General features: G+C 48.1%; 1 protein-coding gene across 3 annotated transcripts in view; it reads left to right on the forward strand.

Moving 5' to 3' along the window:
• ZNF469 (zinc finger protein 469) overlaps positions 1-16699 on the forward strand; it is a 141378-nt gene extending 124679 nt beyond the window's left edge. For all 3 annotated transcript variants that reach the window (XM_043985445.1, XM_043985446.1, XM_043985447.1), the window contains exon 3: positions 1949-16699. In XM_043985445.1, the coding sequence (XP_043841380.1) occupies positions 2167-15096 (12930 nt within the window). In that variant the 5' untranslated portion in view covers positions 1949-2166 and the 3' untranslated portion in view covers positions 15097-16699. The remainder of the gene's footprint in view (positions 1-1948) is intronic.
• The last annotated feature ends 231 nt before the right edge of the window (positions 16700-16930 follow it).

Here is a 16930-nt window from a genome sequence, read left to right on the forward strand (position 1 = left end):
TTCCTCTCCTTACCGAACCACTGAACCCCTGTGTTTCTCTCTCACCAACCTCTCCTTCCATTCTCCTAGTGCTCCAGTCTTTCTGCTCTCTTCATCTCGTCAGCCCCCCTCAGTCTTGTCTGCCTGTCCCTTTATCTTATCCTTCAGCCTCCGTCCCTTCTTGCTCTTAGCTTTTTCTCCTTCCCCTGTTTCTTAGTGCTCCAGCCTTTCTGCTCTCTTAATCTTCGCTTTCTCCAACCTGTACTCTGTGCCGACCGCTTCTGTGCTCTCCACTGCTTCCTGTTCTATCTGTCTGCTCAGTCTGCCCTCTGCCACCTTTGCCACCCCTCTAATCTTGTCAGCCAGCCTCCCTATTCTCCTAATCTTGTCGGTCAGTCCTTAATTTTGTTCTTCTAATCTTGTCAGTCCCCCTGAGTCTAGTCCTTCGGCCTCCCTCCTTTGCGTCTAATTGTCTAGTTTATATAAGATATAGATATAGATATAGATATAGATATAGATATAGATATAGATATAGATATAGATATAGATATAGATATAGATATATAGATATCTCTCTTCTCTCCACTCAAATCTCAGGGCTTTTTGCGCCCCCACTGACTTGGCATCTTGTACAGCCCACAGGGCTTTTTGGCTCAGCTGAAGCAGAGGGGGAGGGGCACCAGCCCTTCACACAGAAAAGGCCCGAGGGCCTAAGGCTTTTTAATCTCAGCCCAAAGATAGGGTCCCCAAATCAAAATAAATTTCCACAGTGGCGCAGTGGATAGAGCACCAGCCCTGGATTCAAGAGGACCTGAGTTCAAATCCGTCCTCAGACCCTTGATACTTACTAGCTGTGTGACCCTGGGCAAGTCACTTAACCTTCATTGCCCCATTCCCCCCCCCAAAAAAAATATCCCTGACCTAGAATGTCCTCCATGAAACCTTCACCCCAGGTAGAAAAGATCTTTCCTTTTAACTCAATTCAGTTCAGCAAACAGTTATCAAATATAAAGCTGAGGCACCCCCTTTCCTCAGGGAGCTTCCATTCTACTTACTAAAAATAAATACATACGTGTCACATTCTCTAGGAATGCCTCCCTCCCCCATTCTTGCATCTCTTCAACCTTTCCTCCTCTTGGTGTTCCCAGGATTTAGCAAAATGTATTAGACATAGTAGGTGCCTGACACATATTTACTGAATCAAATTAAATACAGAAAATGAAAACATTCCTTTTTTTTTTTTTTGCGGGGCAATGGGGGTTAAGTGACTTGCCCAGGGTCACACAGCTAGTAAGTGTCAAGTGTCTGAGGCCGGATTTGAACTCAGGTACTCCTGAATCCAGGGCCGGTGCTTTATCCACTGCGCCACCTAGCTGCCCCTGAAAACATTCCTTTTTTAAAAAAAAGTACCATGGAAAATAAATAGTTGTTGAAAAAATAAAATGTTTTTTTAAATTCCTTCATTATTAAGTTGCACAGCTTTCAAGAAGCAAGGTTGAAAAGGATACAGATAGGGGCAGCTAGATGGTGCAGTGGATAGAGCACTGGCCCTGGATTCAGGAGTACCGGAGTTCAAATCTGGCCTCAGACATTTGACACTTACTAGCTGTGTGACCCTGGGCAAGTCACTTAACCCCAATTGCCTCACCAAAAAAAAAAAAAAGAAAAAAAAAAGAAAAGGATACAGATAGGGGCAGCTAGGTGGCACAGCAGATAGAGCACCAGCCCTGAAGTCAGGAGAACCTGAGGTCAAATGCAGCCTCAGACATTTGACACTTACTAGCTATGTGACCCTGGGCAAGTCACTTAACCCTCATTGCCCCACCAAAAAAAAAAATGTGCAAAGCATTTTTCAGTCCTTTAAAAGGTTATACAAATGCTCGCTATTCTATGCTCCCCCCGCCCATCCCCAGCCAACCTGTTTGTTTATATATTTCCCATGCTGACTGGTGCCATCCTCTTGTTTCAGGCTCCGTCTGAAAGTATGAGAGCAGTCTTTGTCACAATCGCCGGCCCATGGTTTTGGAGTGATGAGGATGTAAGCAGGGACAGCTCTCAGTTCCTCTTGGTCAGGAGCCTCCTCTGAGCTACTTGGGCCTGAGGGACCACCATGCCTGGAGAGAGAGAATCCATTCCTGCGGGTCCCAGGACTGCCATTCCCTTCTAGCCCTGCCTCCCCCCAGTATCATGAAGGGAGAGACACAGCATGTCTATTCCATCAAGGATCCCGAGCCCAGCTCCAAAGAGCAAGACAAAGACTTTGAATGTCATGGTAGTTTGGAAGGAGGGGAACTCAACAGGTCCCAGTCTGATGGACTGCCCAAGGCAACCTCCCCCTTTAGCATCAAGGACAAAGAACCTCATGGCCAAAGGGAGGCTGTGATCAGGCCACAGCTGGCTGGGAAGATCGACTTCAAGTCACTTCACAATAGGCCAAAATTGCTAAGTAATGGCCCGTGGAGTGCTGGGAAGGGGACTCTCCAGTCTCCCACAGGGAAGAGCAGGGTCAGGGACAAGACCCGACGGTCTGGGAAAGGGGAGCGAGGCCATCAGCAGCTCTACAGGCTCACCATCGCCAACTCCCGAGCCAACCCCACCATCGGCATTGCTTACCCACAGCAGAAAGTCACCCCGCCAAAAAAGTTAGAGGCCAGCAAGAGACCTGCATCAGGAAGCTACCGGTTCAACGTCCCCAGCATTCCGGAGCGTGAGGCCGAGCTCCAGCAAGAAGAAGTCAGCTTCAACAGGTACTTCCAGGAGACTCCCTCCAGTCTTATCCCCACCAACTATACCTCACAGGCCCCAACCACCACACACCCACATCACAGTAGGAAGGACCAGCAGCAGGTGGTTCCTCCACAAGACAGCCCCAGCCTGGGCAGGCCACCACACTATCTGGAGTTCCAGGTAAACAGGGCTGACTCCTGGCCTTCCCCAGAGAAGAACTTCCCAGGTGCTAACTATGACATCACCCCCACCAAGTCATGCCCCTTCCCCGAGGGCAGCAAATCCAGCACCCACTGCTTTGTGCCATTTCAGTATCCATTCCAGGTGTCCGAGCCTTTCCCTGTTGAAGCTACCAGCCAAGAGTATGTGGGTGCTTCCCTGGCAGCTCACCACGGGGAATTTGTCTTCCACTCTTCTTCAAGGGACTGGCAGAAAGACCCTCTGAACAAGGGCTCCTTTGACAGTTTGTCCCAAGAAGGCCGGGCCTATTCACTCCCTTCACATCTGGCTCCCTTTCTGCATCCACAGACTCAAGGAGCGCTGCTTCCGTCACCTCTTCCCTGCTACAAGGGGCATGGAGACCCTCCCCCTGACCTGAATGGTGCTATCTCTTCCTCTGGTGCTAACGACCAAAACCCAACTCCATTCTTAGAAGGCCAAGGCATTTTCTCAACAGGTTTACATGGTAACATGCCCAAAGCTGTCACAAAGAGGCAAGCCTCAGAAAAACACAGCGTCCCAAGCCCAAGGATGCCAACGCCAAGTAACGCTCTTAGAAGGAACATACCACAGAATTCTCTCCCCCAAGTGCACTTTCCAAACAAAGTCTTTGGAGGTTCCCCAGCCAATAGCATGAGCCCAGCATCCATGCATTTAGATAAGGATGGTTCCACAGTAACTGAGGGTCACTCCAAAGTGGCCCAGCCATGGGATGGAGGCAATAAGACATTTACTAGGATAGACCCAAATCCAGCACCTTATTCCACCACCACCACCACCACTGCTGCTGCTGCTGCTGTTGCTGCTGCTGCTCCCGGTGTCGGGAATCAGTTCTCCTTTGAATGCCAGACTAGTTCTGAGCAGAGGCTCCATGGTCAAAAAGGTGCCCGGGTAACGTGGCAGCAGATTCATCTCACCTCTGCCATGCCTAGTCCAAACCGAATTGAACCCTTGAGACAGTTGAGCGACCAAAAGGTTCCCTTCCCTCCAGGCACATCTGAATGGCAAGGAGTGGGCAAGATGCCAAAGACGGCCCACCTGTCCAGTCCTCCGGGCTATCCTGGGAAGATCCAAGGGGCTGGTGAAAAGAGAAGCGAGCCCATCCAGCTGAATGGGGGTCTTACAGGTGTTTATCCCTATGAAGGGGTGAACGAAGCCAGCTCTCCTTCCTGTGATGTCAGGACCAAACCCTTGTTCTTCGGGATAAGCCAGCCACAGGCCTCCCCCAGAAGAGCTTCCAAGCTATCTTTGGCCCTGCCCCCACCAGGATTAGCAGCAACTTCTCCAGGGGAATCCCCTCTGCCCTCTCCTGTTCCCAACCCCACAAGCAATAGCACTTGTTCTTCTCTGTCACCCCTGTCCAACAGTCCGGTTAATCATAGCTCAGAAGAGAGTCAGCTCTCGGTCCCACTTGCCCCTTCCTCCTATTTTCAGCCCCCCATTCACCCAAAGGAGAACAACAAGACATTCCACTCTGCAGACCCATCAAACAACCTATCCATCCCTTATCAACCTGAGACCATGAAGGCATTTCACTTCCCTGCAGATGGACCAAAGGACGAGAACCTCTTTAAATGCCTACAGGAGAGTCAGTTTCCCAGAGCGGTCACTGATGTCAGCAAAGGAAGTTTGGACAGCTTTGATGGAGAGCTGCCCCCCTATTCCTCCCATCATTTCCTGGCTAACTCAATCAGCAGTGCTAGCCTAGACCAGCTGGATGTGCTGCTGACCTGCAAGCAATGTGACCAGAACTACAGTAACCTCGCCTCCTTCCTGGAACACCGGCAGTATTGCAGTTTACACTCAGCATTCCTGGCTGAGATGCGAGATGGCTCGAGACCAGCTGAGGGCCGAAAGCGCCCTCCAGAGCCTCTGCGGGCTCCTCAGCCTGGCTCTGGGCTCCCGGGGCCAAAGGGCCCTTCCGATCCCCACTCACATTTGCTCGGCCCCAACAAACCTGCCGACTTCATGTTAGACGGGGAGGGCAAGGGAGAAAGCAAAGAGGATCCCTTGAAAGGAAACTTCTTTACCAATTCCTTGTCTCTGATGGCTTCCGACTTGGAAATAGAGGACGCCAAGCTGGATAGCCTGATCACAGAGGCGCTGAATGGCCTTGAGTACCAATCAGACAACCCAGAGATCGACAGCAGCTTTATCGATGTTTTCACCGACGAGGAGCTCTCGGCCACCAAAGGTCTGGGCAGTGGCCAATCTCACAAGACCAAGGAAGGAGCAGGACCTGAGGGAAAGTCCAAGCATATGCCCCAAGACGGGGGGCAGAGGCCTCCACCCCCAACAGCCAGTCACTGTGAAGAAGGCTACCTGACCAGGCGCAGGAGCCAAAGCAGACTTGTGGGGCAACCGCCCCCTGAGAAAGAACAGACAATCAAAGTGAGAGAACGGGGCAGGGGGAAGAGAGTCAGTCTCTACAGGAAAGAACTGACTCCCAGTGATCCCCTGGGGACAGGAGGGAATAACAAGGTGGGGAAAGCAAGCCGAGGGAGGCCAAGGAGGAAGTTCAGCAAGACATCCTCCACCCCAACCCCCACAACGAGGCCCAGTTCAAGGGAACTAAGAAAACAGCCTCGAAGAAGCAGCCCTGATTCAGATCCCGATGGCCAGGCCCAGCATGGTACAGCTAACACACACCCGGGGCCCAGGAGTCCTAAGCGGCATAGGTTCTCCAAGAAGGAAGGGAAGAGGAGGAAGGCCCAAAATGGCACCTGGAGCAAAGAACTCATTCATAAAATTGTACAGCAGAAAAATAAGCCACATAAACTACAAGTCAAGAACAACCGAATCATGCAGCTCTCCCTGGTGACTCCAAAGCCTGTCCCCGTGACCAAGAGTGGGCAGTTTGGGGAATATGATTACATCTCTGATTCTGATGAGGAAGGAAGAGAATGTTCCCTAGGTGCCCTTGAGAAAAGGCAACTGGAAAATTCCAACATCAATGGCAAGCCCAAACACAACTTTTTAAGACGAAACCGAGGAGAGAAGGAACTGGGCCAGAAACAGGAAGGAAAGAGATATCAGGATTCCCAGGAGGATCCAAGTGATGAAACAGGGAATAAGAAAGAGTGTGTGTCCCTGAGCCCAGAGGTTTGTCAGCCTTCCCCTGGGGATGATCAAAGCACTAAGCCAGCCAGCAAGATAGAGAAGCAGCACCAAAGCACTGAGAAGAGAAATTCTGACAATGGAAAAGAAAATGAGATAAGGAGCCCAAGTGACTCTATCCATACTTTTCCTCTTCCAACAGGACTTCCACAGCTTCCCAGCCATGAGGAAAGTCCAACTGAAAACTACCCATTGCTAGAAGACTTTGCCAAAAAGAGAAAGAGACCTTGCTTGGCCAAAGCACTGTCAGCCAGAACCAAGCTCCTACCAAGTAGCAAGTCCAATTTCTCACTGACCAATGATGTAAATGAAAATGGAAGTCCTATGACTGAAGAAAAAACAATGCAGAGCAAAGAAAGCATAACCTCTAAACCCAGCCAGATTGGAAGCAATGAAAAGGCAGCCTCAAAATCCAAGATGGCAGGATCCCATGTTGACGTGGTGCTGCGGGAAGTCTCTGAAAGTCCAGTTCCATCTACTTTGCAAGACACCACCCATAACATCGAGCCGCCATTTTCTCCTTTCAGTGAGGACACCCTGAAATACCAAACTGGAGAATTAATGAATTCATCCCAGGTTTCAACCTCGATGGATATCAGCTACAGAGAAGCTAGCCTGGACTACTTAAAGAACCATGACCCCAGTGAAGACCCTAAAGACTTTGCCATACCCACTGGCTGTTATAATGGGGATGCCATTGGAATTATGCTCTCTGGCAAAGGGCACGATTCTTATGAGAGCACCACCGATGAAACGTCCCCTGGGCAAAAGGATTTATCAGATCATTATGACAGCAACCTGTATTCGAAACCTTTAGTCTTGGGGCCATCCCATGTAGAAAACATGTACCTGAGCCAGGAAGGAACCAGCTCAGATGTCTTCGAGCCCGGATCCTCCAAGATTCCATCCTACACAACAGAATCTGAACCAGGCAAAGTCTCTCCCCCTCTGAGCTTTGATTCATCATCTATATTCAGTAGCCTCCCAGTGGCTGGATTTGATACTCCTCTCTATGGTGGCATGTCTCCCAGCAAGGTCAGCTACATCCCCTTTGCTTGTGAGAGCACCTCCCCAAGCAAACCTACTCAGCTTGAGCAACAGTACCCCCCATTTCTCCATGAAAAGGACTGGACTCTGGAAGAAGTGTCACCAGTCCTGTCTGATGACATGGGCCATTTTCATGACCTTTCTGTGGAAAAGTCATTAGAAAAGAAATTTCCTGATGAAGGACGTGTGACTCCAAGCCAGATCCCTTTGCCAGGAAAGATGGGAGACTATAGTGTACCTTTTATGAATAACATGTCAGAAGATGAGCTGGAAATCAAGCGATTGGTCACAGAACTGGAAAGTGAGCTTCAAACCAGCAAACTCGATGATGTAGCCCCTGGGGTCCTACAATCTCCTGAGCACTTTATTGCTTTGGATGCACCTGAAACAGCGAAACCGTTCTCAACTTCACCTCTAGGGCAAGAATCTGAGCGTGAGAAGCATTTGTTTTTAACCCATGATCTTAGCAATCTTGAGGAAACAAGTCTTATGGCACCCAAAAGTCACAGTGGACCAGATCCAGGCAAGGACAAAGAAGAAGTGGCCAGCATGGATAAAGACTATGGAAGTCATCAGGGAAGCTGGTCATGCGCCATATCATTTGAGCCACTGGCAACAAGCATGTCCCCAAATGCACATGAACATGCAGTCACTATAGATCCTTTTGGCTCCCCGTTGACCTGTGACCAGTTGCACCTCGAGCTCCAGGAAACTGAAATTTCAAAACAGGCCAGCTGTTCTGAGATAGAAAATGAATCCCTTGTTAGTGATGACCCCTCCTTTGCCAATGTATCTGAAAAACTAGAGCCCTTAGCCTCTGCAGAGAGCTTGACAAAGAGTAGCCCCGTCAGAGAATCTACGAGTTCTAAAAATAGGGAGGTGAGCAAAATGACTGAACAAGATCCTCTGCAGCTTCTTCCAAGAAAAACTATAGAAGATGTGTTTCCAGAGCCACACGAGATAGCTCCAACACTCAGTGAGCCACCTGAGCTGGAAACATTTGGCAATCCAGTTACCCATTCAAAATCTGAAATGGGTTTTCGGGATGATATAGTACCAGTCCTGAATACCACCTCATCTTCTGATGCCAGAAATGTCAACACCTCAGAGGAAAATGCCTTAAAGAAAGCAAATAGGGCAGAATCTCCTAAGAGTGCAGTCATTTCTCATCACAGTGAAGAGGAGCCTATCTTGGAGGGGAATGAGGAAGCTGTGGCTTCAGTTTCTCATCCATCGATGCCGATCTGTGAGAAGACTGGCAACAAGAAAGCTTCATTATTTGAGGTGCTGAGTTTGGCCAAAGACCCAGTTTGTGGTGGTGAGACGGCACTGGCATCCCAGGGTTCAACAGCAAATCCCCTACAAGAACTTCAGCTCTTTGTAGCCAGGACAGTCCAAAATAATGAGGAAGAAAAAATGCCCTCTTGCCTCACAGAACTTCTTTCTGCCAGTCTCCAGCTCCCAAGCACCAACCCTTCTGATCTGAAAGGGGAAAATCAGGAGGATGAGGACATGGCTTGTGACCACAATAATGATGTCAGAGTCATGGAAGGTGAGCAAACACCTCTTACCACCACAGTAGGAATTCAGCTGTTCCCAGAGACAGGTGGAAATCTGGATTCACTCAGTGAAACAGAATCATTCCTTGCCAGTCAATCCAAAGTGGGGAGCCCCGCAGCACAAAATCATGTAACCCAGCTGCAGCAAAGCCCAGAATCAGAGGACCTTCATATCTGCCCACATGATATCTCACAAGACACCAGTCCTTCCCCATTCAGTACCACATCTGACTCCCCAGTAGCTGAATTGATGAAAAGGGAAGGTCAACCCAACAGAGAGCTAGAGCAAGACCACAACATAGCAACCTGGACATTTAAAAGGTGCCAACGATCCCCATTAAGCCCTGCCTCTCTTGAGAAAGAAGAATTGGGTGATGCAATTGCAGAAACAAGTGGCAAAGACAGTGCTTGGGGGAAGGAGGAGAAGCAGTTACCCTCTGCTGAGAAGAGTAAAAGGACCCCTGATAAATTCCCTGATGAGCTAACATTGCTGCCTGCTTATCTCCCAAGTCCCAAGAACATCTTGGAGAAGAACCACTGGAAAAACAAAACAATTTCAGTATCATTTGCACAAGAAGCCAGTGTTTCTCCAAGACAGTGCCTACAGACCCCTTCCTCAGGGGAAGACTCAGTCCTTGGTCTTCCTTTACAGGCAACAGCTTCTGTCCAGGAACATCTGCAAGGTGATGGAGCTGAAAGCCTCCTTACTACTGTGGATACTCAATCTGAAAACAATGAATATGGGGTCCTACCACACAATCCAGAGAGGAAATTAACTCCTTTGTCTTTGGAGAAAAGTATCTATGATCCTGAGAAAAGTCTAGAATGTTGCTCTGCACAGAACCCAGTAGAAAAGAACCCTGGGGAAGTTGCTCGTTCAACTCAGCCAGTATTTGAGAACCAGAGCATCACGGTCTCCCTTCCACAAGCTGCAGGTGGCAATGACAGATGCTGTCTGGAGGACGACATTTTAAATAGCCAAGTGGAGCCTGGAGAAGAGGACTCAAGGACCTCGCCTGCTCCCTTTAACCTCAGTCATGCTACATTATCGCCCCTGAGAAAGAATGCCTCCCAGAAAGCACCAACACGTGACTCCACCATTTCCTACATTCCACACCTGGGCCAGAATGATGTTGTCAGAAAGATGCCCATGAAATGTGCCTGCATGGAGTTGGCATGCCCCCACCACAAGGAAAGCCAACCAAGATCCCTCTCAGATGTGACTCTCGATGTCCACTCCCAAGAGGAAGGCAAATCTTACCCAGAGGGTCCCACGGACTCTCTGATTAGCAGAGAAGCTAAAGTAGAGCAAGACCCTAGCTCTCAACAAGAAGGAGAAGCTAGAAACAATGAAGAGGGGACCTATTCTGCAGCTATGGGCCCTAAACTTACAAAGATGCCTGATACCAACATTGGGGACCCAGAGAATGTCCACCTTTTGACAGCAACAGAGGTGAGCTCTTTCAATTCTGCCTCTCCGAGTGTGGACCCAAGAAAGGATAGCTTAAGAACCAATCCTTCCAAAAGCCACAGAAATGATCTGCCAGAACTGTCCATTGGTGATATGCAAAACCAACTGGACCCCATCCAGGAAAAGAGTAGATATAAACAGAAGCCCCCACCTTTGAGAAATGGCCAGTGGAAACAAAGTCCCCCACAGCCAAATGAACTACAAGTCACATGTGATATCTGCTCCTTGTCCTTCAAATCCAAACCTGGCTTGATGAGACACAAAGCTGTGAAACATCGGATAAAGAATCATGGCCCCTCGTTGCCAAATAAAACAACCAGATCTAGTTCTGCTCCTTTGGAAAAGGGACCAAAAATATCAAGACATCACTCTAAGAAAAGCCTCAGGGCCCTGACAGTGAAAGAGAAGGCATGTGATTCCTTCATCCACAGCAGCCCTACAGGACCACCTCTGGAGAATGAGCCCAACACCCAAAAACATGAAGAGGTCAATCCAGGGCTAAGTGACCTCAGGGCTGCAGCTCTACCACTGACCCATGAACTCCTTCACTCAGACTTGGTGAATGGCAAAGCAAAGATGCAACCTGAGGCCCCGGAGCCTGGGAAATCAGCCAAGTTAGATAGGAGGAAACCCAGTCCTAAAAAATTAGACAGGAGGCGAAAAGGTAGGAAGCGTCAAAGCAAAGAACCTGCAGACTTAAACAGTGATTCAGAAGGGAAATTAATGACAGGAGTGAGAAAAAAGCAAGTGAAAAGATTCCCAAGGAAAAATCAATGCACTAAGGCTTCTGAGTCGGAGAAGAATATTCTTGGAGTTTCAGCTGATGGAAGTTTAGATAGACCAGACTCAAGTTCATCATCTACCATTGCCAATTATCCTGGGTATCCAAGTAGTTCCCTCTCAACACCAGGAAAGGACTGGGCTTATTCAGTCCAGCCAGCTCTCAGTGCTACACCAGTCCATGAGACTCTCAAGAACTTGGATGAAATGGGCAATCAGATACTGTTCACAGAAGAGACATGTGGCCAGAAGACCATCAATGATCTGATGAGCAGTCAAGGAAGAATGGAGAACCTGTCTACAAGAGATCAGATCCAGGTTTCAGAGGAATCCTGGGAAAACAATTTCCTGAGGCCTGAAGAGGAAGGACTGTGCAACACTTACAATGAGATGCATGAAGATACTCGTGGTACAAACGTAGAGGAATACATAATGGAAAAAAGGAAGTTAGAAGAAGGCTCATTGGGAAAGCATGATTTCCTCTTGAAGCAGGCACCCTTAAGCCCTGCTAAGCCAGACCTGCCCTTAGGAACTTCAGATGCAGAAAAAAGAAAAACCATAACAACTAACAATCTACCACAGGTCTTCTCAGAGGACACTGTAATGGACTCAGAAGCCCAAAACAGGAACAAGGGAGAGCAGAGCAAAGAAACCTTTGCCAAAGATCAGACCAAAGTGGACCTCCAGCACTTATTTGATGATGATGCCACATTTTCTCTTCTCTTCCCAAGGGACGATCACTTCTCCAGGAGGAAGTGCACCCGTGTTTATGGAAAGGGGCCCAAGAAACCCAAACCAATTATAGAGGCCAGCAGCCAGGTGGTGGGATCCCCAGAAATATTCTCCATCCGCCTGCCATCTGATCTCAGCGACACTGACTCTTTCTGCGTTACCCAGGAAGACCCCTGTAATTATGAGTCCATGTCTTTCCACGATGCCTTCACATTGGACATGTGTCACGGGAATGACACCTGGTCTCTGAGTCCTGGCATAGGGGCTCAGAAGCCAGATGGTGAAACAGACAGTGATAACAAGATGGGGCTCAACCTAGAAGATGATGAAATGTTGACTTATCTCTGCCCAAACAATCGGTTGGAAGCCATCCCCAGTTTGCACATCTCACCAGCTGTTTGGAATGACCTGGAAGTCCTGGATCATTGTAATGAAATGTCTTTCAAGTCACCTTTGGAAGCTAAGAATGAGTATTCTTTGGGAGAAGCGAGTCCTGGACCCCCAGAGCTGGAGGTAGAAACCTATGCTGGCCATATCCACAGGAACCCAGGCTCCCCAGAACTTCATCCCATTGACATTGAACTGCTGAGCACAAAGTTTGAAATGAGAGACATGCATTTCTTTAGCACTTGTGAAGACTGTTCAGGCCAGTCTGACCCAAGCACTTTAAGTTTCAAGAAGCAGGTGAATGAATATATCCAACCTAACAAACAAAAAGAAGAGGAAGGGAAAAGGGGAAGAAGTCGGGGTGACCTGATCATCAAGACCAGGGAAAAGCACTACAAGTGTAAAGTATGCTTCCAGTGGTTTCTCACCCTGGGAGAGTTGGACTTTCATAAGCTCACACACAACCCATCCCCTCCCCCAACATGCTACATGTGTGTCCAGCGGAAATTCAGTTCCAGGGAACAGTTGAAGGAGCATTTAAAAGGGAAACATGCCAAGAACAAGGTAGGCCTTTGGGCCTGCGGCATGTGCCTGAAGGAGATCTCTGATGTCTGGATGTACAATGAACATCTACGAGAGCATGCTGCTAAGTTCGCTCGGAAAGGACAGGTTCAGAAATGCATGACGGGGTTGCCCACCTGCTTTGGAGAGGAAGATGCAGTTGCTCAGTTCCTGAACACCATCATGAATCGGAAGCCCAGACCCTCCCGAGGCAAGCGCTCTGCTAGCAAAAGGAGCAAAGATCCCAAAGCACAGGAGTCCAAAGGAAGTCAAGACAACATGGAAGACGGTGGCAAGAACAAACCGTTGGCTCCAACCAACACTCCCTCCAACAGCAACTTCCCTGCCCCAAGTGCTGCCTCGTCCAGTTCTTCCAAAGTTGGGTCTCCTGATCCCGGACATAGTAGTGAGCACCCTTCCAAAGCAGTTCCCATGCACCCCCAATGCAAAGATCCTTCCAGGGATTGCCACCACTGTGGAAAGCAGTTCCCCAAGCCCTTTAAACTCCAGCGCCACCTGGTGGTGCACAGCCTTGAGAAGATCTACATGTGTACCCGATGTCCCAAGTTCTACAAGGAGACCCGTGAGCTCCGTGGCCACCTGAGCCAGGAGCATGGTGTGAAGGAAAAGCCAGAAATTAAGCACACCACACTGTACACATGTGAGCTCTGTGCTGATGTAATGCATGTCATCAAAAAGTCCTTCATCTGCAGCACATGCAATTACACTTTCTCCAAGAAGGAACAGTATGAACGGCACATGGAGAAGCATTTAGCAGAAGGGAACCGGACTTTCAAATTCAGGGGGGTGATGAGACCAGGTGCCGGGGCCAGGGAGGGAAAGGAGAAGAAGAAAAAGGAAGTCAGTTCCCAGGAGAGCATGCCACCCAACAAAAAGAGAAAGGTGGCACTTCCCAACAGCCTTCCAGGACCAGATGCAGATGGGGCATCAGACCCACTAGATCACATTGTTGGTACCAATCCTCCCTTGGATGACAAGCCTCCCCCAATTCTATACAAACCCTTTTTAGAAGAAGCACTCAGCTCCCCAGCAAGGTCATCCACTGACGAAAAACCCAAGGACCTGATGGATTGCTTCTCCAACCACTTGGACAAAATGGAAAGCTGTCCCCTTGAGCTCTTGCAGTTACCTCCGCCATGCCTATCCCCTCTCTCAGATACCCCAGAAGAATGCAAGGAAGGTAATAGTACAGCATTGCTATGTGTAGAGGATCCAAAAGATGATCTCCCTCCAACGAGCCCCACTCCTCTTCTAGAAACAAGCAAGCTGGAACAAGACCTGCCTATACTTCCAATTGGGAGGAGCAAAGAATTTGATGAAAACCTAGCACTTCACCTGGCTCCAGTGCAAAGCAAACACACAAATACTCAAGATAAACCAGTAGTGGATGCTGACAAAGAGCTGCCTGACTATCCCAATTCACCAGGACACACAACAACTGAGACCCCTTTTGTCAGGACAGGGAAGAAAATCCCCACATCACACAGCAACAAGACAGAGGCTCCATGGCCCAAAGAACCTCAGAAGGGCCCAGGCAGTGACCTCAGTGGAATTCCAATGTCCCAGAAGGAAAGTTCCTCCAAACTTGGTTCTCCTAAGACTCCCCATCCTGCACAACCCCTCAAGGATAGAACAGCATCACCAATTCTAAATAGAGCCACCAAGGATTCCGCTCCCCCGCCGAAAACAACAGTGAACCATGTCCCCAGAGAGACAGCCTCCAGTACCCCCTGTACTGAGGATGTACCAAGGCCCACCACCCTGAAAACCAAGCCCAACCAGAGTCCTCGGTCTAAGGACAGTGTTGGGAGCAGTGTCAAAGATGGAGGCAGTAGCCAACCAAAGCCCACCAGTGCCCATCTCAGAAGTGAGACAGCAATGATCTCAACTAAGCCGGACCACAAAGACCTTGGCATATCCCCTGACAAGCCAGCTATGAGCATCTCCACCAAAGGATTCTCTAAGAGACAAAAAGAACACAGGGGCTTGGGGCACAAAGGGAGCTTAGGCTCTAGAGAGAACATCAAGGGTGATGGGAAGAAGAAGAAAGTTCCAGAGACGGGTAGGGGTGAAGGCCCAAGGGACTATAAAAGAGCAGAGTGGACAACCCGTAATAATAACTCCCTCCCATCCTCTAGGAGGCGTGCAACTCAGGACAACAGAATCTCCAAACCCAGACCATCAGGGACAAGCAGTCAGCTCAAGAAAACTGTGCCTGACCCTTATAATCAGAAGAAGGTAGAAACTCACCACCACAAAAGGAATGCCAAATGCAAGAAAGGGATCTTGGGGAAATCTTTCCGGGAGGTGGTACCCAAAGGAACTCCCTCATCCCTCCACAGTACTCTAAAGAGAAATAGAACTGTCCAGGGTGCTAAACCGGCTGAGACTCACAAGCATAGGACAGTTGAATCCCAAAACAATCTTCTAAGCCAACTGTTTGGCCAAAAATTAACTAGCTTTAAAATTCCTTTAAGAAGAGATACTTCTGAGTAATTTATGAACGTGACTTGTGCTGATCTTCAGCTGCCATTGAAGGGTTGGTGAGGGGGAAATGATCAAAGCATTACATCCATTTGCGTAGCATGGTTTCTCTGTCTAGCTTAAATGAACTTGCACTGCTATCTCTGTGAAATAGTTTGCTTTGTGTCTACTAATCTTTTTTTTTAATTCACCTGATTTATCATGCAAATGCTGGGACTTTGATGTCGCCAATGATTTTCATGAACTAAAATTGTAATCGCTTTGGGCAGCCTGAATTGTCAAGAGCAATTCCTTTCTTGCAGAAGTGCTGAGGTTACAAGGGTACAGGCCAATCTTGGCTCCCTTGGAGACTGTGTCTGTGTTATCTTTATACAAAGTACTTGAAGAGATGAACTTCATTCCATGTGCGTCTTATTCATAAGGTGCAGAACACTGTAGAAAGCAAACGTTCAACGATTTTGCACAAATTATCCTGTACAATTCATCTAATTAGAAACTGACAAAGCAGTATGTTTTTATTATTGTTGTTGTTATTATTGTTATTAAAACTACAACGCCCAGCCCTGTCAATGAAATTGGAGGGGGAGGTGCAGAGCTTTCTGTTTAAAATAGTCATTCCCAAGGGATTCCTTCCCTGCATAGCAAAGTTATCCCAGTCTAGCCTTGACATTGTGTGGGCCCTCTCATTTCAGACAGCGGTACCATTATTTGACCACTGTAAAAGCTGTCAATGGGACATGATGGGAAATGCCAGTTGACTAAAACCGCACCTTGAAATTTGTGACGAACTTTTTTCCATGGAAAATGGAGAGAACTGGGCTCACTTGCCACCACTGACTGGTGCTGTCTCCACAGTCCCTGAAAGCACCGATTTGAACCTCTCTCACTGTATATGCTCTAAGCATCAGCTCTCTGTCTATGCAGTTCCCGGTGCTATTTTCATTTTTTTAAATGTGAATACAGACTTCCTTGATTTAAAAGCAAAAGAAAGTGGTGGGGAGGAAGAGGAGGGGTCCAAGAGTGACCAGTGGGACACTACTTTGGCATGTATCAAAGGGAAGTGAGAGAGACTGATGAGATACCAGAGAATGTCCCATTGTACTGGTCTCTCCGCCACATCACGATCACTTAAGGTTCTGTCATATTGTGCAGAGGAGACCACCCAGACTCTGCAGTCTGCAAGAAAAACTCAGGTGCAAAGCAGCCCATGAAAGAAATGACTAGACCAAGGACTGCTTTCCCCGAGCTCCCAGATCAAGGAGGTGTATTTATGCACTGACACAATACGGAGTAGTTGGCGCCTGGCCTTTTTAAAGATTTAAAAAGAGAAGGGGAAAAAAGAAGCGTTATTCTGTTCATGTGTATCTTTAAGATTCATTGTAATGTATTAAAAATTTTACCTTGGGTGCAATGTCTATGTCAAAAGTTTTTATTTTGATATTTTGTCAAAGAGAGCAAACTGAGCAAAAGTTGCCTTTTATGATGTATGTGTGCTATCAAAAGTGCCTGTTTAATATTGTTAAATAAAGTATGAGATGGAACTAGGAGGTTGTCCTGGAAAACACACCCACACACATCCCCCAACACAAGATCTATAGCTCTCAGCCTGCAAACATATGCCAATGTTTTCATAGAAACTTTGTGGATTTTTCGAGCTGCTCTTCTCCTCATTCCCCATCCTCCCTCCATCCATTCTCTGGGATAATCAGAGAAATTGTTCTCTACTGAGACATTTTTAAATACTGGTGGAACCCCCAATAACTCTATCTTTTTCTAAGAAATCTAGTGAGGTCCCAGACCTCAGGAGCCATCTTGCCCATGTGGTGACGTCAATACCCACATGACA

The sequence above is a fragment of the Dromiciops gliroides genome, chromosome 2 (assembly GCF_019393635.1).
Source record: "Dromiciops gliroides isolate mDroGli1 chromosome 2, mDroGli1.pri, whole genome shotgun sequence".
NCBI classification, from domain to species: Eukaryota; Metazoa; Chordata; class Mammalia; order Microbiotheria; family Microbiotheriidae; genus Dromiciops; species Dromiciops gliroides.